General features: G+C 50.7%; 1 protein-coding gene across 3 annotated transcripts in view; it reads right to left on the minus strand.

The window, feature by feature from the left end:
* DNHD1 (dynein heavy chain domain 1) overlaps positions 1-23,404 on the minus strand; it is a 445,323-nt gene that overhangs the window by 235,262 nt on the left and 186,657 nt on the right. For all 3 annotated transcript variants that reach the window (XM_068266455.1, XM_068266454.1, XM_068266453.1), the window contains exons 14-17: positions 17,966-18,091; positions 17,571-17,847; positions 2,976-3,103; positions 2,516-2,714 (exon numbers count right to left, since the gene is read on the minus strand). In XM_068266455.1, coding sequence (XP_068122556.1) covers positions 2,516-2,714; positions 2,976-3,103; positions 17,571-17,847; positions 17,966-18,091 — 730 coding nt within the window. The remainder of the gene's footprint in view (positions 1-2,515; positions 2,715-2,975; positions 3,104-17,570; positions 17,848-17,965; positions 18,092-23,404) is intronic.

Genomic DNA, 23,404 nt, shown 5'->3' on the forward strand with positions numbered 1-23,404 from the left:
AGGACAATAGGGGCACACAGACAGGGGGGAGGACAATAGGGGCACACAGAAAGAGGGAAGGACAATAGGGGCACACAGACAGAGGGGAGGACAATAGGGGCACACAGACAGAGGGGAGGACAATAGGGGCACACAGACAGCGGGGAGGACAATAGGGGCACACAGACAGCGGGAGGACAATAGGGGCACACAGACAGAGGGAGGACAATAGGGGCACACAGACAGAGGGGAGGACAATAGGGGCACACAGACAGGGGGGAGGACAATAAGGGCACACAGACAGCAGGGAGGACAATAGGGGCACACAGACAGCAGGGAGGACAATAGGGGCACACAGACAGAGGGGAGGACAATAGGGGCACACAGACAGAGGAGAGGACAATAGGGGCACACAGACAGAGGGGAGGACAATAGGGGCACACAGACAGCGGGAGGACAATAGGGGCACACAGACAGCGGGAGGACAATAGGGGCACACAGACAGAGGGAGGACAATAGGGGCACACAGAAAGAGGGAAGGACAATAGGGGCACACAGACAGGGAGGAGGACAATAGGGGCACACAGCCAGAGGGGAGGACAATAGGGGCACACAGACAGAGGGAAGGACAATAGGGGCACACAGACAGAGGGGAGGACAATAGGGGCACACAGACAGGGGGAGGACAATAGGGGCACACAGACAGGGGGAGGACAATAGGGGCACACAGACAGAGGGGAGGACAATAGGGGCACACAGACAGGGGGGGAGGACAATAGGGGCACCCAGCCAGAGGGGAGGACAATAGGGGCACACAGACAGGGGGGAGGACAATAGGGGCACACAGAAAGAGGGAAGGACAATAGGGGCACACAGACAGAGGGGAGGACAATAGGGGCACACAGACAGAGGGGAGGACAATAGGGGCACACAGACAGCGGGGAGGACAATAGGGGCACACAGACAGCGGGAGGACAATAGGGGCACACAGACAGAGGGAGGACAATAGGGGCACACAGACAGAGGGGAGGACAATAGGGGCACACAGACAGGGGGGAGGACAATAAGGGCACACAGACAGCAGGGAGGACAATAGGGGCACACAGACAGCAGGGAGGACAATAGGGGCACACAGACAGAGGGGAGGACAATAGGGGCACACAGACAGAGGAGAGGACAATAGGGGCACACAGACAGAGGGGAGGACAATAGGGGCACACAGACAGCGGGAGGACAATAGGGGCACACAGACAGCGGGAGGACAATAGGGGCACACAGACAGAAAGGAGGACAATAGGGGCACACAGAAGGGGGAGGACAATAGGGGCACACAGACAGGGGGAGGACAATAGGGGCACACAGACAGGGGGGGAGGACAATAGGGGCACACAGCCAGAGGGGAGGACAATAGGGGCACACAGACAGTGGGGAGGACAATAAGGGCACACAGACAGAGGGGAGGACAATGGGGGCACAAAGACAGAGGAGAGGACAATAGGGGCACAAAGACAGAGGAGAGGACAATAGGGGCACACAGACAGCGGGAGGACAATAGGGGCACACAGACAGAAAGGAGGACAATAGGGGCACACAGCCAGAGGGGAGGACAATAGGGGCACACAGACAGAGGGGAGGACAATAGGGGCACACAGACAGAGGGGAGGACAATAGGGGCACACAGACAGGGGGAGGACAATAGGGGCACACAGACAGAGGGAAGGACAATAGGGGCACACAGACAGAGGGGAGGACAATAGGGGCACACAGACAGAGGGGAGGACAATAGGGGCACACAGACAGAGGGGAGGACAATAGGGGCACACAGACAGAGGGGAGGACAATAGGGGCACACAGACAGAGGGGAGGACAATAGGGACACACAGACAGAAGGGAGGACAATAGGGACACACAGACAGGGGGAGGACAATAGGGGCACACAGACAGGGGGGAGGACAATAGGGGCACACAGAGGGATAACAATAGGGGCACACAGACAGAGGGGAGGACAATAGGGGCACACAGAGGGATAACAATAGGGGCACACAGCCAGAGGGGAGGACAATAGGGGCACACAGACAGCAGGGAGGACAATAGGGGCACACAGACAGAGGGGAGGACAATAGTGGCACACAGACAGAGGGGAGGACAATAGGGGCACACAGACAGGGGGAGGACAATAGGGGCACACAGACAGAGGGGAGGACAATAGGGGCACACAGACAGAGGAGAGGACAATAGGGGCACACAGACAGAGGGGAGGACAATAGGGGCACACAGAGGGGAGGACAATAGGGGCACACAGAGGGATAACAATAGGGGCACACAGACAGAGGGGAGGACAATAGGGGCACACAGACAGAGGGGAGGACAATAGGGGCACACAGACAGAGGGGAGGACAATAGGGGCACACAGACGGAGGGGAGGACAATAGGGGCACACAGACAGAGGGGAGGACAATAGGGGCACACAGAGGGATAACAATAGGGGCACACAGACAGAGGGGAGGACAATAGGGGCACACAGACAGAGGGTTACCAGTGAAGATGGCCCCCCAGTGGCCTGTAGATAGTGCTGGACTCAGAAGGGAGTGAAGCAGGGGGAGGTGCTGAGTAAAATCCCGCAGAATGACCTTTACACTCTCAATAATGGGGTCTTCCTCTAACAAGAGCTTCCCCACATCCTGGAGACTCCGTTCCCAGCGGCAGATCTTCTCCCGGACCTGCTCAATGTTCACCTGGAGAGACACATAACTGTATTATGGAGAAGCTCTGTGTATTTGGAGTAACAAAGTCTGAACACTGCTTTCCAGAGAAGAGCTCTGTTCATGAGGGACGGGTTCTCTTTCTTTGTACTGCAGGAACTCTGGGTCTCAGGGTGAGCCTGCACCCTGTATTAGCAATAAAAGAATTGCTATTATTATTGATTTATAAAGCAGCAGCATATTCCGTGGCGCTGGCTATATAGATGTGTGTGTCAGGTTAGTGGCCGGCATCACCTTGACGAAGGGCCGGTGTTTCCAAGCGCTGATCTGCTCTCGGCATCTATTCAGCAGCTTCCAGGAATCTTGTCTCGCCTGTATGGACTGCTCTCCACGAAGGATCCCCGAGATGTCGAATGTCTGACCTGGGCAGGAGGGAAAGGGAGATGGGAATGATGAGATGATAGACGGTAACTGAAGAAAACAAGTGGGGTGGAGAGAGGAACAGAGAGACAGTGAGGGGAGAGGGGAAGAAAGGTGGGGAACTCACAGGGGGGTAGAGAGAGAAAGAGGTGGGGAGAGACGAGGGGGGGATATAAAAGGGTAGAGAGAAAGAAGGGGGTGGAGAGAGAGACGATGGTGGGGAGAAAGAAGAGGGTGGAGAGAGAGAAGATGGTGGGGAGAAATAAGGGGGTGGGGAGAAAAAAGTGGGGAGGGGGGGGGGTAGAAAAAAGAGTAGGGAGAAAGAAGGTGGAGGAGAGAGAAAGAGGTGGGGAGAGAGACAGAAGTGGGGAGAAAGAAGGGGTTGGGGAGAAAGAAGGAGGTGGGGAGAAAAAAGGGGGTGGGGAGAAAGGAGGTGGTGGGGAGAAAGAAGAGGGCGGGGAGAGAGAGAAGGGAGTGGGGAGAGAGAAGATGGTTTTAGGCCCTGGATTAGACCAGGTTTTCTCCCAGATTAGACCATGTTTCCTCTGAGATTATTATTTTTTGGTATTTGTTTAGCGCCGACATATTACGCAGCGCTGTACAGAGTATACTGGGTGGGCCATTTATATGGATACACCTTAATAAAATGGGAATGGTTGGTGATATAAACTTCCTGTTTGTGGCACATTAGTATATGTGAGGGGGAAAACTTTTCAAGATGGGTGGTGGCCATGGTGGCCATTATGAAGTTGGCCATTTTGAATCCAACTTTTGTTTTTGCAATAGGAAGATGGTCATGTGACACATCAAACTTATTGGGAATTTCACAAGAAAAAAAATGGTGTGCTTGGTTTTATTCTTTCATGAGTTATTTACAAGTTTCTCTAGGTTTACAGCCATTGACATGTCGCCGAAGTTATCGCGTGAGGAGCGGATAGAAATTGTGTTGATGTCTGGTGAATGCAGTAACCGGGTCATTGCAGCAGATTTCAATGCAAGACACCCTAGGAGACCACCCATCTCCCATGCTACAGTTAGCAAACTGCTTGCTAAGTTTCCTGAAACTGTTTCAGTGTTGGATTTGCTGAAATGTGGACGCATGAAATCTGTCACTAATGAAGAAACATCAGTGGCTGTCCTAGCTTCATTCAGCAAGAGCCCACAGCGTAGCACTCGCCGCATGTCACTGGAGAGTGGCATTAGGTGAACATTCTCTTTGGCGGATATTAGCTGCTCACAAATGGCACCCTTACAAACTCCAGCTACTGCAGCATCTCAATGAGGATGGCCCAGATCGGCGCACTGAATTTACAGAATGGGCAAAACAAAAATTGGAACAGGACCCGCAGTTTACGCAGAAGATTTTGTTCAGTGATGAGGCAAACTTTTATGTGAATGGTGAAGTTAACAAAATAAACCACCGCTATTGGTCTGATAATAACCTACATTGGATAAATCCCTGCAAGACCGCTGGAACAAAAGAATTGATGGTATGGTGAGATATATGGGATACAAAGATAGTGGGGCCATTCTTCATCACTGGAAACCTCAAGGCCACTGGATATGTGAAATTGCTACATGAGGATGTGTTTCCCTCTTGATGCACTGAAGCTGGCACGTTCCCTGAGTTTTTCCAGCAAGATGGTGCTCCACCACATTATGGGTGTCAGGTCCGAGCATTCCTAGATGAACAGTTTCCTGGAAAGTGGATTGGTTGTCGTGGGCCAGTTGAATGGCCCTCAAGGTCTCCCGATCTGTCCCCCTTAGTCTTTTATCTTTGGGGTCATCTGAAGGCAATGGTCTATGCTGTGAAGATATGAGATGTGCAGCACCTGAAAGTACGGATACTGGAAGCCTGTGCTGGCATTTCTCCTGCGGTGTTGCTATCAGTGTGTGAGGAGTGGGAGAAGAGGGTACGGACAGGGGCGTAGCAATAGGGGTTGCAGAGGTAGCGACCGCATCGGGGCCCTTGGGCTAGAGGGGCCCCGGAGGGCCCTCCCTCAACTACAGTATTAGCTCTCTATTGGTCCTGTGCTCATAATAATCACTTCTATAGATACTTTGTATAGTGGTAATCACTAACAAACTGTTCCCCACCCCCTTCTTGCACCTCTGACACTGTAGTTGCCATTGGCAGGTATTGGTGTGACGTATCAATTGTTATGTATAGAGTGCTTGGGGGGGCCCCATGTAAAACCTGCATCAGGGCCCACAACTCCTTAGCTACGCCACTGGGTACGGATACTGGAAGCCTGTGCTGGCATTTCTCCTGCGGTGTTGCTATCAGTGTGTGAGGAGTGGGAGAAGAGGGTACGGATACTGGAAGCCTGTGCTGGCATTTCTCCTGCAGTGTTGCTATCAGTGTGTGAGGAGTGGGAGAAGAGGGTACGGATACTGGAAGCCTGTGCTGGCATTTCTCCTGCGGTGTTGTTATCAGTGTGTGAGGAGTGGGAGAAGAGGGTACGGATACTGGAAGCCTGTGCTAGCATTTCTCCTGCAGTGTTGCTATCAGTGTGTGAGGAGTGGGAGAAGAGGGTAAGGATACTGGAAGCCTGTGCTAGCATTTCTCCTGTGGTGTTGCTATCAGTGTGTGAGGAGTGGGAGAAGAGGGTACGGATACTGGAAGCCTGTGCTGGCATTTCTCCTGTGGTGTTGCTATCAGTGTGTGAGGAGTGGGAGAAGAGGGTACGGATACTGGAAGCCTGTGCTGGCATTTCTTCTGCGGTGTTGCTATCAATGTGTGAGGAGTGGGAGAAGAGGGTACAGATACTGGAAGCCTGTGCTAGCATTTCTTCTGCAGTGTTGCTATCAGTGTGTGAAGAGTGGGAGAAGATGGTACAGATACTGGAAGCCTGTGCTGGCATTTCTCCTGCGGTGTTGCTATCAGTGTGTGAGGAGTGGGAGAAGAGGGTACAGATACTGGAACCCTGTGCTGACATTTCTCCTGTGGTGTTGCTATCAGTGTGTGAGGAGTGGGAGAAGAGGGTACGGATACTGGAAGCCTGTGCTGGCATTTCTCCTGTGGTGTTGCTATCAGTGTGTGAGGAGTGGGAGAAGAGGGTACAGATACTGGAACCCTGTGCTGACATTTCTCCTGTGGTGTTGCTATCAGTGTGTGAGGAGTGGGAGAAGAGGGTACGGATACTGGAAGCCTGTGCTGGCATTTCTCCTGCGGTGTTGCTATCAGTGTGTGAGGAGTGGGAGAAGAGGGTACAGATACTGGAACCCTGTGCTGACATTTCTCCTGTGGTGTTGCTATCAGTGTGTGAGGAGTGGGAGAAGAGGGTACGGATACTGGAAGCCTGTGCTGGCATTTCTCCTGCGGTGTTGCTATCAGTGTGTGAAGAGTGGGAGAAGAGGGTACGGATACTGGAAGCCTGTGCTGGCATTTCTCCTGCGGTGTTGCTATCAGTGTGTGAAGAGTGGGAGAAGAGGCTACGGATACTGGAACCCTGTGCTGACATTTCTCCTGTGGTGTTGCTATCAGTGTGTGAGGAGTGGGAGAAGAGGGTACGGATACTGGAAGCCTGTGCTGGCATTTCTCCTGCGGTGTTGCTATCAGTGTGTGAGGAGTGGGAGAAGAGGCTACGGATACTGGAAGCCTGTGCTGGCATTTCTCCTGCGGTGTTGCTATCAATGTGTGAGGAGTGGGAGAAGAGGGTACGGATACTGGAAGCCTGTGCTAGCATTTCTCCTGCGGTGTTGCTATCAGTGTGTGAGGAGTGGGAGAAGAGGGTACGGATACAGGAAGCCTGTGCTAGCATTTCTCCTGCAGTGTTGCTATCAGTGTGTGAGGAGTGGGAGAAGAGGGTACGGATACTGGAAGCCTGTGCTAGCATTTCTCCTGCGGTGTTGCTATCAGTGTGCTAAGAGTGGGAGAAGAGGGTGCGGATCCTGGAAGCCTGTGCTAGCATTTCTCCTGCGGTGTTGCTATCAGTGTGTGAGGAGGGGGAGAAGAGGGTACGGATACTGGAAGCCTGTGCTGGCATTTCTCCTGCGGTGTTGCTATCAGTGTGTGAGGAGCGGGAGAAGAGGGTACGGATACTGGAAGCCTGTGCTGGCATTTCTCCTGCGGTGTTGCTATCAGTGTGTGAAGAGTGGGAGAAGAGGGTACGGATACTGGAAGCCTGTGGTGGCATTTCTCCTGCGGTGTTGCTATCAGTGTGTGAAGAGTGGGAGAAGAGGGTACGGATACTGGAAGCCAGTGCTAGCATTTCTCCTGTGGTGTTGCTATCAGTGTGTGAGGAGTGGGAGAAGAGGGTACAGATACTGGAAGCCTGTGCTGGCATTTCTCCTGCAGTGTTGCTATCAGTGTGTGAGGAGTGGGAGAAGAGGGTACAGATACTGGAAGCCTGTGCTGGCATTTCTCCTGCGGTGTTGCTATCAGTGTGTGAAGAGTGGGAGAAGAGGGTACGGATGCTGGAAGCCTGTGCTAGCATTTCTCCTGCGGTGTTGCTATCAGTGTGTGAAGAGTGGGAGAAGAGGGTACGGATACTGGAAGCCTGTGCTAGCATTTCTCCTGCGGTGTTGCTATCAGTGTGTGAGGAGTGGGAGAAGAGGGTACGGATTCTGGAAGCCTGTGCTGGCATTTCTCCTGCAGTGTTGCTATCAGTGTGTGAGGAGTGGGAGAAGAGGGTACGGATACTGGAAGCCTGTGCTGGCATTTCTCCTGCAGTGTTGCTATCAGTGTGTGAGGAGTGGGAGAAGAGGGTACGGATACTGGAAGCCTGTGCTAGCATTTCTCCTGCGGTGTTGCTATCAGTGTGTGAGGAGTGGGAGAAGAGGGTACGGATACTGGAAGCCTGTGCTGGCATTTCTCCTGCGGTGTTGCTATCAGTGTGTGAAGAGTGGGAGAAGAGGGTACGGATACTGGAAGCCTGTGGTGGCATTTCTCCTGCGGTGTTGCTATCAGTGTGTGAAGAGTGGGAGAAGAGGGTATGGATGCTGGAAGCCTGTGCTGGCATTTCTCCTGCGGAGTTGCTATCAGTGTGTGAGGAGCGGGAGAAGAGGGTACGGATACTGGAAGCCTGTGCTGGCATTTCTCCTGCGGTGTTGCTATCAGTGTGTGAAGAGCGGGAGAAGAGGGTACGGATACTGGAAGCCTGTGCTGGCATTTCTCCTGCGGTGTTGCTATCAGTGTGTGAGGAGCGGGAGAAGAGGGTACGGATACTGGAAGCCTGTGCTGGCATTTCTCCTGCGGTGTTGCTATCAGTGTGTGAGGAGCGGGAGAAGAGGGTACGGATACTGGAAGCCTGTGCTGGCATTTCTCCTGCGGTGTTGCTATCAGTGTGTGAGGAGTGGGAGAAGAGGGTACAGATACTGGAAGCCTGTGCTGGCATTTCTCCTGCAGTGTTGCTATCAGTGTGTGAAGAGTGGGAGAAGAGGGTACAGATACTGGAAGCCTGTGCTGGCATTTCTCTTGCGGTGTTGCTATCAGTGTGTGAAGAGTGGGAGAAGAGGGTACGGATACTGGAAGCCTGTGCTGGCATTTCTCCTGCAGTGTTGCTATCAGTGTGTGAAGAGTGGGAGAAGAGGGTACAGATACTGGAAGCCTGTGCTGGCATTTCTCCTGCGGTGTTGCTATCAGTGTGTGAGGAGTGGGAGAAGAGGGTACAGATACTGGAAGCCTGTGCTGGCATTTCTCCTGCAGTGTTGCTATCAGTGTGTGAGGAGTGGGAGAAGAGGGTACAGATACTGGAAGCCTGTGCTAGCATTTCTTCTGCGGTGTTGCTATCAATGTGTGAGGAGTGGGAGAAGAGGGTACGGATACTGGAAGCCTGTGCTGGCATTTCTCCTGCAGTGTTACTATCAGTGTGTGAGGAGTGGGAGAAGAGGGTACAGATACAGGAAGCCTGTGCTGGCATTTCTCCTGCGGTGTTGCTATCAGTGTGTGAAGAGTGGGAGAAGAGGCTACGGATACAGGAAGCCTGTGCTAGCATTTCTCCTGCGGTGTTGCTATCAGTGTGTGAAGAGTGGGAGAAGAGGGTACAGATACTGGAAGCCTGTGCTGGCATTTCTCCTGCGGTGTTGCTATCAGTGTGTGAGGAGTGGGAGGAGAGGGTACGGATACTGGAAGCCTGTGCAAGCATTTCTCCTGCGGTGTTACTATCAGTGTGTGAAGAGTGGGAGAAGAGGGTACGGATACTGGAAGCCTGTGCTGGCATTTCTCCTGCAGTGTTGCCATCAGTGTGTGAGGAGTGGGAGAGGAGGGTACGGATACTGGAAGCCTGTGCTGGCATTTCTCCTGCGGTGTTACTATCAGTGTGTGAAGAGTGGGAGAAGAGGGTACAGATACTGGAAGTCTGTGCTAGCATTTCTCCTGCGGTGTTGCTATCGGTGTGTGAGGAGTGGGAGAAGAGGGTACGGATACTGGAAACCTGTGCTGGCATTTCTCCTGCGGTGTTGCTATCAGTGTGTGAAGAGTGGGAGAAGAGGGTATGGATACTGGAAGCCTGTGCTGGCATTTCTCCTGCGGTGTTGCTATCAGTGTGTAAAGAGTGGGAGGAGAGGGTACAGATACTGGAAGCCTGTGCTGGCATTTCTCCTGCGGTTTTGCTATCAGTGTGTGAGGAGTGGGAGAAGAGGGTACGGATACTGGAAGCCTGTGCTGGCATTTCTCCTGCGGTGTTGCTATCAGTGTGTGAGGAGTGGGAGAAGAGGGTACGGATACTGGAAGCCTGTGCTGGCATTTCTCCTGCGGTGTTGCTATCAGTGTGTGAGGAGTGGGAGAAGAGGGTACGGATACTGGAAGCCTGTGCTGGCATTTCTCCTGCGGTGTTGCTATCAGTGTGTGAGGAGTGGGAGAAGAGGGTACGGATACTGGAAGCCTGTGCTGGCATTTCTCCTGCGGTGTTGCTATCAGTGTGTGAGGAGTGGGAGAAGAGGGTACGGATACTGGAAGCCTGTGCTGGCATTTCTCCTGCGGTGTTGCTATCAGTGTGTGAGGAGTGGGAGAAGAGGGTACGGATACTGGAAGCCTGTGCTGGCATTTCTCCTGCGGTGTTGCTATCAGTGTGTGAAGAGTGAGAGGAGAGGGTACAGATACTGGAAGCCTGTGCTGGCATTTCTCCTGCAGTGTTGCTATCAGTGTGTGAGGAGTGGGAGAAGAGGGTACGGATACTGGAAGCCTGTGCTGGCATTTCTCCTGCGGTGTTGCTATCAGTGTGTGAGGAGTGGGAGAAGAGGGTACGGATACTGGAAGCCTGTGCTGGCATTTCTCCTGCGGTGTTGCTATCAGTGTGTGAAGAGTGAGAGGAGAGGGTACAGATACTGGAAGCCTGTGCTGGCATTTCTCCTGCAGTGTTGCTATCAGTGTGTGAGGAGTGGGAGAAGAGGGTACGGATACTGGAAGCCTGTGCTGGCATTTCTCCTGCGGTGTTGCTATCAGTGTGTGAGGAGTGGGAGAAGAGGGTACGGATACTGGAAGCCTGTGCTGTAATTTCTCCTGTGGTGTTGCTATCAGTTTGTGAAGAGTGGGAGAAGAGGGTACGGATACTGGAAGCCTGTGCTGGCATTTCTCCTGCAGTGTTGCTATCAGTATGTGAGGAGTGGGAGAAGAGGGTACGGATACTGGAAGCCTGTGCTGGCATTTCTCCTGCGGTGTTGCTATCAGTGTGTGAAGAGTGGGAGAAGAGGGTACGGATACTGGAAGCCTGTGCTGGCATTTCTCCTGCGGTGTTGCTATCAGTGTGTGAAGAGTGAGAGGAGAGGGTACAGATACTGGAAGCCTGTGCTGGCATTTCTCCTGCGGTGTTGCTATCAGTGTGTGAGGAGTGGGAGAAGAGGGTACAGATACTGGAAGCCTGTGCTGGCATTTCTCCTGCAGTGTTGCTATCAGTGTGTGAGGAGTGGGAGAAGAGGGTACAGATACTGGAAGCCTGTGCTAGCATTTCTTCTGCGGTGTTGCTATCAATGTGTGAGAAGTGGGAGAAGAGGGTACGGATACTGGAAGCCTGTGCTGGCATTTCTCCTGCAGTGTTACTATCAGTGTGTGAGGAGTGGGAGAAGAGGGTACAGATACAGGAAGCCTGTGCTGGCATTTCTCCTGCGGTGTTGCTATCAGTGTGTGAAGAGTGGGAGAAGAGGCTACGGATACAGGAAGCCTGTGCTAGCATTTCTCCTGCGGTGTTGCTATCAGTGTGTGAAGAGTGGGAGAAGAGGGTACAGATACTGGAAGCCTGTGCTGGCATTTCTCCTGCGGTGTTGCTATCAGTGTGTGAGGAGTGGGAGGAGAGGGTACGGATACTGGAAGCCTGTGCAAGCATTTCTCCTGCGGTGTTACTATCAGTGTGTGAAGAGTGGGAGAAGAGGGTACGGATACTGGAAGCCTGTGCTGGCATTTCTCCTGCAGTGTTGCCATCAGTGTGTGAGGAGTGGGAGAAGAGGGTACGGATACTGGAAGCCTGTGCTGGCATTTCTCCTGCGGTGTTGCTATCAGTGTGTGAAGAGTGGGTGAAGAGGGGACGGGTACTGGAAGCCTGTGCTGGCATTTCTCCTGCGGTGTTGCTATCAGTGTGTGAGGAGCGGGAGAAGAGGGTACGGATACTGGAAGCCTGTGCTGGCATTTCTCCTGCGGTGTTGCTATCAGTGTGTGAAGAGTGGGTGAAGAGGGGACGGGTACTGGAAGCCTGTGCTGGCATTTCTCCTGCGGTGTTGCTATCAGTGTGTGAGGAGCGGGAGAAGAGGGTACAGATACTGGAAGCCTGTGCTGGCATTTCTCCTGCGGTGTTGCTATCAGTGTGTGAGGAGTGGGAGAAGAGGGTACGGATACTGGAAGCCTGTGCTGGCATTTCTCCTGCAGTGTTGCTATCAGTATGTGAAGAGTGGGAGAAGAGGGTACGGATACTGGAAGCCTGTGCTAGCATTTCTCCTGCGGTGTTGCTATCAGTGTGTGAGGAGTGGGAGAAGAGGGTACAGATACTGGAAGCCTGTGCTAGCATTTCTCCTGCGGTGTTGCTATCAGTGTGTGAGGAGTGGGAGAAGAGGGTACGGATACTGGAAGCCTGTGCTAGCATTTCTCCTGCGGTGTTGCTATCAGTGTGTGAGGAGTGGGAGAAGAGGGTACGGATACTGGAAGCCTGTGCTAGCATTTCTCCTGCGGTGTTGCTATCAGTGTGTGAGGAGTGGGAGAAGAGGGTACGGATACTGGAAGCCTGTGCTAGCATTTCTCCTGCGGTGTTGCTATCAGTGTGTGAGGAGTGGGAGAAGAGGGTACAGATACTGGAAGCCTGTGCTGGCATTTCTCCTGCGGTGTTGCTATCAGTGTGTGAAGAGTGGGAGAAGAGGGTACGGATACTGGAAGCCTGTGCTGGCATTTCTCCTGCGGTGTTGCTATCAGTGTGTGAAGAGTGGGAGGAGAGGGTACGGATACTGGAAGCCTGTGCTGGCATTTCTCCTGCGGTGTTGCTATCAGTGTGTGAAGAGTGGGAGAACAGGGTACGGATACTGGAAGCCTGTGCTTGCATTTCTCCTGCGGTGTTGCTATCAGTGTGTGAGGAGTGGGAGAAGAGGGTACGGATACTGGAAGCCTGTGCTGGCATTTCTCCTGCGGTGTTGCTATCAGTATGTGAAGAGTGGGAGAAGAGGGTACGGATACTGGAAGCCTGTGCTAGCATTTCTCCTGCGGTGTTGCTATCAGTGTGTGAGGAGTGGGAGAAGAGGGTACAGATACTGGAAGCCTGTGCTGGCATTTCTCCTGCGGTGTTGCTATCAGTGTGTGAAGAGTGGGAGAAGAGGGTACGGATACTGGAAGCCTGTGGTGGCATTTCTCCTGCGGTGTTGCTATCAGTGTGTGAAGAGTGGGAGAAGAGGGTACGGATACTGGAAGCCAGTGCTAGCATTTCTCCTGCGGTGTTGCTATCAGTGTGTGAGGAGTGGGAGACGAGGGTACGGATACTGGAAGCCTGTGCTGGCATTTCTCCTGCGGTGTTGCTATCAGTGTGTGAAGAGTGGGAGAAGAGGGTACGGATACTGGAAGCCTGTGGTGGCATTTCTCCTGCGGTGTTGCTATCAGTGTGTGAAGAGTGGGAGAAGAGGGTACGGATACTGGAAGCCAGTGCTAGCATTTCTCCTGCGGTGTTGCTATCAGTGTGTGAAGAGTGGGAGAAGAGGGTACGGATACTGGAAGCCTGTGCTGGCATTTCTCCTGCGGTGTTGCTATCAGTGTGTGAAGAGTGGGAGGAGAGGGTACGGATACTGGAAGCCTGTGCTGGCATTTCTCCTGCGGTGTTGCTATCAGTGTGTGAAGAGTGGGAGAAGAGGGTACGGATACTGGAAGCCTGTGCTGGCATTTCTCCTGCAGTGTTACTATCAGTGTGTGAAGAGTGGGAGAAGAGGGTACGGATACTGGAAGCCTGTGCTGGCATTTCTCCTGCAGTGTTACTATCAGTGTGTGAAGAGTGGGAGAAGAGGGTACGGATACTGGAAGCCTGTGCTGGCATTTCTCCTGCAGTGTTACTATCAGTGTGTGAGGAGTGGGAGAAGAGGGTACGGATACTGGAAGCCTGTGCTGGCATTTCTCCTGCAGTGTTACTATCAGTGTGTGAGGAGTGGGAGAAGAGGGTACGGATACTGGAAGCCTGTGCTGGCATTTCTCCTGCAGTGTTACTATCAGTGTGTGAAGAGTGGGAGAAGAGGGTACGGATACTGGAAGCCTGTGCTGGCATTTCTCCTGCAGTGTTACTATCAGTGTGAGAGGAGTGGGAGAAGAGGGTACGGATACTGGAAGCCTGTGCTGGCATTTCTCCTGCGGTGTTGCTATCAGTGTGTGAAGAGTGGGAGGAGAGGGTACGGATACTGGAAGCCTGTGCTGGCATTTCTCCTGCGGTGTTGCTATCAGTGTGTGAAGAGTGGGAGAACAGGGTACGGATACTGGAAGCCTGTGCTTGCATTTCTCCTGCGGTGTTGCTATCAGTGTGTGAGGAGTGGGAGAAGAGGGTACGGATACTGGAAGCCTGTGCTGGCATTTCTCCTGCGGTGTTGCTATCAGTATGTGAAGAGTGGGAGAAGAGGGTACGGATACTGGAAGCCTGTGCTAGCATTTCTCCTGCGGTGTTGCTATCAGTGTGTGAGGAGTGGGAGAAGAGGGTACAGATACTGGAAGCCTGTGCTGGCATTTCTCCTGCGGTGTTGCTATCAGTGTGTGAAGAGTGGGAGAAGAGGGTACGGATACTGGAAGCCTGTGGTGGCATTTCTCCTGCGGTGTTGCTATCAGTGTGTGAAGAGTGGGAGAAGAGGGTACGGATACTGGAAGCCAGTGCTAGCATTTCTCCTGCGGTGTTGCTATCAGTGTGTGAGGAGTGGGAGACGAGGGTACGGATACTGGAAGCCTGTGCTGGCATTTCTCCTGCGGTGTTGCTATCAGTGTGTGAAGAGTGGGAGAAGAGGGTACGGATACTGGAAGCCTGTGGTGGCATTTCTCCTGCGGTGTTGCTATCAGTGTGTGAAGAGTGGGAGAAGAGGGTACGGATACTGGAAGCCAGTGCTAGCATTTCTCCTGCGGTGTTGCTATCAGTGTGTGAAGAGTGGGAGAAGAGGGTACGGATACTGGAAGCCTGTGCTGGCATTTCTCCTGCGGTGTTGCTATCAGTGTGTGAAGAGTGGGAGGAGAGGGTACGGATACTGGAAGCCTGTGCTGGCATTTCTCCTGCGGTGTTGCTATCAGTGTGTGAAGAGTGGGAGAAGAGGGTACGGATACTGGAAGCCTGTGCTGGCATTTCTCCTGCGGTGTTACTATCAGTGTGTGAAGAGTGGGAGAAGAGGGTACGGATACTGGAAGCCTGTGCTGGCATTTCTCCTGCAGTGTTACTATCAGTGTGTGAAGAGTGGGAGAAGAGGGTACGGATACTGGAAGCCTGTGCTGGCATTTCTCCTGCAGTGTTACTATCAGTGTAAGAAGAGTGGGAGAAGAGGGTACGGATACTGGAAGCCTGTGCTGGCATTTCTCCTGCAGTGTTACTATCAGTGTGTGAGGAGTGGGAGAAGAGGGTACGGATACTGGAAGCCTGTGCTGGCATTTCTCCTGCGGTGTTGCTATCAGTGTGTGAGGAGTGGGAGAAGAGGGTACGGATACTGGAAGCCTGTGCTGGCATTTCTCCTGTAGTGTTGCTATCAGTGTGTGAAGAGTGGGAGGAGAGGGTACAGATACTGGAAGCCTGTGCTGGCATTTCTCCTGCGGTGTTACTATCAGTGTGTGAGGAGTGGGAGAAGAGGGTACGGATACTGGAAGCCTGTGCTGGCATTTCTCCTGCGGTGTTGCTATCAGTGTGTGAGGAGTGGGAGAAGAGGGTACGGATACTGGAAGCCTGTGCTGGCATTTCTCCTGCGGTGTTGCTATCAGTATGTGAAGAGTGGGAGAAGAGGGTATGGATACTGGAAGCCTGTGCTAGCATTTCTCCTGCGGTGTTGCTATCAGTATGTGAAGAGTGGGAGAAGAGGGTTGTATTGACAATCCAACACAATGGGAAGCACATTGAACACAATTTATAAGTGGTCAGAAACTTGTAAATAACTCATGAAAGAATAAAGTTATGTTAAAACCAAGCCCACTATTGTTTTCCTTGTGAAATTCCCAATAAGTTTGATGTGTCACATGACCCTCTTCCTATTGAAAAAACAAAAGTTGGATTCAAAATGGCCAACTTAAAAATGGCCACCATGGTCACCTCCCATCTTGAAAAGCTTCCCCCTCAAATATACTAATGTGCCACAAACAAGTTAATATCACCAACCATTCCCATTTTATAAAGGTGTATCCATATAAATGGCCCACCCTGTATATTGTCATGTCACCAGCTGTCCCTCAGAGGGGCTCACAATTTAATCCCTGCCATAGTCATAAATCTATGTATGTATCATGTAGTGTATGTATCGTAGTCTACGGCTAATTTACGGGGAAGCCAATCAACTTATCTGTATGGGTTTTGGGGGGATGTGGGAGGAAACTGGAGTGCCCGGAGGAAACCCACGTAGACACAGGGAGAACATACAAACTCCTTGCAGATGTTAGGAGTTACAAACTCCTGGCTGGGATTCGAACCGGGGATGCAGCATTGCAAGAAGAGATCGCTAACCACTACACCACCGTGCTGCCCACTGTGTTTCCCGGATTAGACCAAGTTTCATCCCAGATTAGACCATATCTCCTCCTGCATTAGACCATGGCTCCTCCCGGATTAGACCATGTCTCCTCCCGGATTAGACCATGTCTCCTCCTGGATTAGACCATGTCTCCTCCTGGATTAGACCATGTCTCCTCCTGGATTAGACCAAGTTTTATCCCGGATTAGACCATGTCTCCTCCTGGATTAGACCAAGTTTCATCCCAGATTAGACCATGTCTCCTCCTGGATTAGACCATGTTTCCTCTTGGATTAGACCACGTCTCCTCTGGGATTAGACCACGTCCCCTCTGGGATTAGACCACGTCTCCTCTGGGATTAGACTACGTCTCCTCTGGGATTAGACCACGTCCCCTCTGGGATTAGACCACGTCTCCTCTGGGATTAGACCACGTCCCCTCTGGGATTAGACCACGTCTCCTCTGGGATTAGACCACGTCTCCTCTGGGATTAGACCACGTCTCCTCCTGGATTAGACCAAATTTCATCCCAGATTAGACCATGTCTCCTCCTGCATTAGACCAAGTTTCATCCCAGATTAGACCATGTCTCCTCCTGGATTAGATCAAATTTCATCCCAGATTAGACCATGTTTCCTCCTGGATTAGACTATGTCTCCTCTGGGATTAGACTACGTCTCCTCTGGGATTAGACCACGTCCCCTCTGGGATTAGACCACGTCTCCTCTGGGATTAGACCACGTCTCCTCTGGGATTAGACCACGTCTCCTCCTGGATTAGACCAAATTTCATCCCAGATTAGACCATGTCTCCTCCTGGATTAGACCAAATTTCATCCCAGATTAGACCATGTTTCCTCCTGGATTAGACCATGTCTCCTCCTGGATTAGACCTAGTTTCATCCCAGATTAGACCATGTCTCCTCCTGGATTAGACCAAATTTCATCCCAGATTAGACCATGTTTCCTCCTGGATTAGACCATGTTTCCTCCTGGATTAGACCATGTTTCCACCTGGATTAGACCATGTCTCCTCCTGGATTAGATTATGTTTCCTCCCTGATTAGAACATGTCTCCTCCTGGATTAGACCAAGTTTCATCCCAGATTAGACCATGTCTCCTCCTGGATTAGACCAAATTTCATCCCAGATTAGACCATGTTTCCTCCTGGATTAGACAATGTTTCCTCCTGGATTAGACCATGTTTCCACCTGGATTAGACCATGTCTCCACCTGGATTAGACCATGTCTCCTCCTTAATTGGACCATGTTTCCTCCTTAATTGGACCATGTTTCCTCCTGGATTAGACCATGTCTCCTCTGGGATTAGACCATATTTTGGCATACTTCTATAGAATGATCCCCACTGTGATATCTACCAATACACTCACCTTGCAGGATGTGACGGGAATGGCTGAGGTCTCGCAGCTGAGTCAGGACAGTGCGCAGGCTCTTGAGGAGTGTTTCCAGCTCTGTCGTTGTCACTTCTGTACTCTGATCTGGGTCCAGAAATCGAGCAGAGGAGGCGGCTGTCACAATGTCCTCGGCCTTTCTGTAACACACCAGAAACGACTGGTCCAGACTATCGGCCATAGTGGAGAGATGACCACTCAGGAACTCTGCACACAACTTCAGGTGATGGAGGAACAAGTCCCACGTTTCCACCAGCTGGGGAGAATAGATATGTCAAAATCAATGAGTGGTCTACAGTCCTGCCAGGGTCACATGGTGGTCTTCAGACCCACCATTATCCACCATAATTCTGGACCTCTGGTCCGCTCCTCACCTGGTTGTGGACTTGCTGCTCTTTTGATGTTGGCTGGTGGAAGTTCATGCGGATGAGTTCATACAGGGAGTGCACATACTCCACCCGTTCCTGCAGCTCCTGCCTCCTGTCCGTGTACTCTGCCACCTGCAGGCCGGGAGGACTTGTGTTTATCACATGACACAACAAATATTTGTTCATTAAATTGCCAGTGAAAATAGAAAAACAACAGCTGCAGAAGACGGTGTGCCGCAGGCAACATTCCAAATATTAAAGCAAACCTAAAACATAAGAATAAATAAAATAGTAATTGTGTCGTAAGTGGAACGCCGGACCTGGCCAGTGACAATGATACCCCAATTACCCCTATGGGAAGATGTCTCAGGTCCTAGGACCCTCCACATTGTGGCTTCTCCTTCAACAATCGAGCAATCGGGTGACAATCTGCAGTCACACTAATTCTTGACTCTAGACTAATTTATCACATACACACACACGCACGCACGCACGCACGCACGCACGCACGCACGCAAACTGCACACACTCACACGCCTCGCTCCCCCCAACATCACATACACACTGTACACACACACACACACACACACACACACACACACACACACTGTACACACTGTACACACACACACACAGTACACACACACACACACACACACACACACACACACACACACACTCACACGCCTCGCTCCCCCCAACATCACATACACACAGTACACACAAACACACTGTACACACACTATACACACACACACACACACACACACACACACACACAGGACGGTTTAAGCAACAATGGGGCCCCAGGGCAAAATAAACCTGGGGGGCCCCCCCAACATATACCCCGGAACAAAAATCGGCATTAGGGGACCTTTTTTGCAGCTGGTATAGTCAGGGTGTGAAGTCCCAATCGGTCGGAGCTCCACATTCTGGCTATCCCAGCCTGCATGGGGGACAAGGGGTTAAAAAGTTTCAGGAGGGAGGACCCCACATCATTTTTTTTTTTTTTTTTTTATTCCCACACTCTAAACATAAAAAAAAAATGGGAAAATAGGAAAAAATGCCAGGGATCTTCATGCAGCCATATTGCGGCTGTATAGCGATCCCTGGCCAAAGCGCTGCGGCTGCGTATAGACCCCCTGGAAACCCCGTCAGGAAATGTATTGCGCTTTCGTTTGATACCTGTAAAATTACACTACCGTTAGGTTTGCTACTAAAAGTGACCTTTACCGCATTTAAAACTATACTTTGTTCCTTCTAAACTTTAAAATCGATTTTCTCAAAAACTATAAGGTCTTTTTGAAAAATTGTTTTTTCCTCTTATTCCTAATGATCTCCTTAACATATCCTGCAAATTTAGGGTTTCTAGAATTTAAGGTGGATTTGCTATTAACCATTAAAGTCGGCAGGTTTTTAAATGTGTATTTTTTTTTTCCTTTGAAACTTTAAAATCGATTTTCTCAAAAACTATAAGGCCGATTTGAAAAAAAAATTTGTCCTCTTGTAGCCACTGGGGGCCCCTACAAGCTCTGGGGCCCTGGGGCAGCTGCCTCCTTTGCCTTTATGGTAGCGCCGGCCCTGCGCACACACACTGTACACACACTGTACACACACTGTACACACACTGTACACACACACACACACACACACACACACACTGCACACACTCACACGCCTCTCTCCCCCCAACATCACATACACACTGTACACACAAGCACACTGTACACACACACACACACACACACTGTACACACACACACACACACACACACAGTACACACACACACAGTACACACACGCACGCACACACACACACACTGCACACACTCACACGCCTCGCTCCCCCCAACATCACATACACACACTACACACACACACACACACACACAGTACACACACACTGTACACACACACACACACACACACACACACACACACACACACTGTACACACTCACACGCCTCGCTCCCCCCAACATCACATACACACTGTACACACACACACACACACACACACACACTGTACACACACACACACGCACACACACGCACACACACACACACACAAAGTACACACACTGTACACACACTGCACACACTCACACGCCTCGCTCCCCCCAACATCACATACACACTGTACACACACACACACACACACACACTGTACACACACACACACTGTACACACACACACACACACACACTGTACACACACACACACACACACACACTGTACACACACACACACACACTGTACACACACACACACACTGCACACACACACACACACACTGTACACACACACACACAAAGTACACACACTGTACACACACTGCACACACTCACACGCCTCGCTCCCCCCAACATCACATACACACTGTACACACAAACACACACACACACACTGTACACACACACACACACACACACACACACACACACACACACACACACACACACACACACACACACACACACACACTGTACACACACACTGTATACACACACACACACTGTACACACACACTGTACACACACACACACACACACACACACACACACACACAAACCTCGCTCCCCCCAACATCACACACACACATATATATACAGTGGGTTGCAAAAGTATTCGGCCCCCTTGAAGTTTTCCACATTTTGTCACATTACTGCCACAAACATGCATCAATTTTATTGGAATTCCACGTGAAAGACCAATACTAAGTGGTGTACATGTGAGAAGTGGAACGGAAATCATACATGATTCCAAACATTTTTTACAAATAAATAACTGCAAAGTGGGGTGTGCGTAATTATTCGGCCCCCTGAGTCAATACTTTGTAGAACCACCTTTTGCTGCAATTACAGCTGCCAGTCTTTTAGGGTCTGTCTCTACCAGCTTTGCACATCTAGAGACTGAAATCCTTGCCCATTCTTCTTTGCAAAACAGCTCCAGCTCAGTCAGATTAGATGGACAGCGTTTGTGAACAGCAGTTTTCAGATCTTGCCACAGATTCTCGATTGGATTTAGATCTGGACTTTGACTGGGCCATATTAACACATGGATATGTTTTGTTTTAAACCATTCCATTGTTGGCCTGGCTTTATGTTTAGGGTCATTGTCCTGCTAGAAGGTGAACCTCCGCCCCAGTCTCAAGTCTTTTGCAGACTCCAAGAGGTTTTCTTCCAAGTGTGCCCTGTATTTGGCTACATCCATCTTCCCATCAACTCTGACCAGCTTCCCTGTCCCTGCTGAAGAGAAGCACCCCCAGAGCATGATGCTGCCACCACCATATTTGACAGTGGGGATGGTGTGTTCAGAGTGATGTGCAGTGTTAGTTTTCCGCCACACATAGCGTTTTGCATTTTGGCCAAAAAGTTCAATTTTGGTCTCATCTGACCAGATCACCTTCTTCCACATGGTTGCTGTGTCCCCCACATGGCTTGTGGCAAACTGCAAACAGGACTTCTTATGCTTTCTGTTAACAATGCCTTTCTTCTTGCCACTCTTCCATAAAGGCCAACTTTGTACAGTGCATGACTAATAGTTGTCCTATGGACAGAGTCTCCCACCTGAGCTGTAGATCTCTGCAGCTCGTCCAGAGTCACCATGGGCCTCTTGACTGCATTTCTGATCAGCGCTCTCCTTGTTCGGCCTGTGAGTTTAGGTGGACAGCCTTGTCTTGGTAGGTTTACAGTTGTGCCATACTCCTTCCATTTCTGAATGATTGCTTGAGCAGTGCTCTGTGGGATGTTCAAGGCTTTGGAAATCTTTTTGTAGCCTAAGCCTGCTTTAAATTTCTCAATAACTTGATCACTGACCTGTCTGGTGTGTTCTTTGGACTTCATGGTGTTGTTGCTCCCAATATTCTCTTAGACAACCTCTGAGGCTGTCACAGAGCAGCTGTATTTGTACTGACATTAGATTATACACAGGTGCACTCTATTTAGTCATTAGCACTCATCAGGCAATGTCTATAGGCAACTGACTGCACTCAGATCAAAGGGGGCCGAATAATTACGCACCCCCGACTTTGCAGTTATTGATTTGTAAAAAAATGTTTGGAATCATGTATGATTATCGATCCACTTCTCACGTGTACACCACTTTGTATTGGTCTTTCACATGGAATTCCAATAAAATTGATTCATGTTTGTGGCAGTAATATGACAAAATGTGGAAAACTTCAAGGGGGCCGAATACTTTTGCAAGCCACTGTATGTATGCAAACACAGAGAAGCCATATGGGTACCCAGCACCCGCCTCCTGGGCACAATCATCTCTGACACCATCTCAACCCAGAAGAAGTGCAGCAAAGACTCTTCTTCCTTCGCTAACTGAGGAAGTTTGGTATGGCCCAGGAACGTCTGAGGTCCTTCTGCTCCGCCACCATCGAGTTGGTCCTCTGGTCGTCCATCCTGGTTTGGTATGTTGGCTCATCCGCCAGCAACAGATACAAAATTGAAAGGTTCATCAGCTCAGCTGAGAGAATTATCAGGAAACCTCTCCCCCTCTAGATCTCATCTACAACACCAGCCTGCTCTTTAGGGCAACGGAAATTGCCAGCGACCCGCTTCCACCCGGGCCATAGCCTCTACAGTCAGCTCAAATTTCCTCCAGGACCAAAAGGTGAAGGAATACTTCTTTCTATGCAGCCGTTAGACTCGTGCCCATGCCACCCTCGCCCCTGCGAATACCTTCCCTCCTTCCCTCCTTAGCCGTAGCTGACTGCTATCTGCTACATTTGTTGGAACTTGCTTCAGACATACCTCCCAACTTTTTGAGATGAGAAAGAGGGACACTTAAGACACACCCCTGCCACACCCCTGATCATGTGTACCATAAACAGTTCATAAGAAAAATATGTTGTTTTATAATGCAAACCACACTGGTCCTTTCTATCCTGGTTCATTTTCCTTCATATTAACATTTTACAATTAGTAATATATCAATTTAAAAGATGGGAATAACGTTTAGAGGCAATTAAACACATTTTTCAGTAGAGAAATATATATATTTACATAGAAAGAGGGACAAAGTCCTGAAAGAGGGACAAATGAGAAGGAAAGAGGGACAGGGGGACAGGGCTCCCAAAGAGGGACTGTCCCTCCACTAGAAGGACAGTTGGGAGATATGCTTCAGATGTTCTACCTTTCTGTTTTTATCTATTAGTGACATGTTGGTGTTTCTGTTAATCTGCACTGTTTTCCTTCCACTGTTGTATTACTTTCACTGTGCCCTGCTGTTGCCAAATCCCATTCCAGGCATGACCCCGTCATGCTTGGCAGAGGCGTAGCTAGGCTTTCCAGCGCCTGGGGACAAAGACAGTTTTTGCGCCCCCCTTTGGACAAATTGGGCATGGCCATGCATCAGAATGTGGGTGTGGTCATGAGTGGAGCCAAATGTACAAATGCTGTTTAGATAGCCAAATGTGCCTCCCTTACCCTC

The sequence above is a fragment of the Hyperolius riggenbachi genome, chromosome 2 (assembly GCF_040937935.1).
Source record: "Hyperolius riggenbachi isolate aHypRig1 chromosome 2, aHypRig1.pri, whole genome shotgun sequence".
NCBI lineage: Eukaryota > Metazoa > Chordata > Amphibia > Anura > Hyperoliidae > Hyperolius > Hyperolius riggenbachi.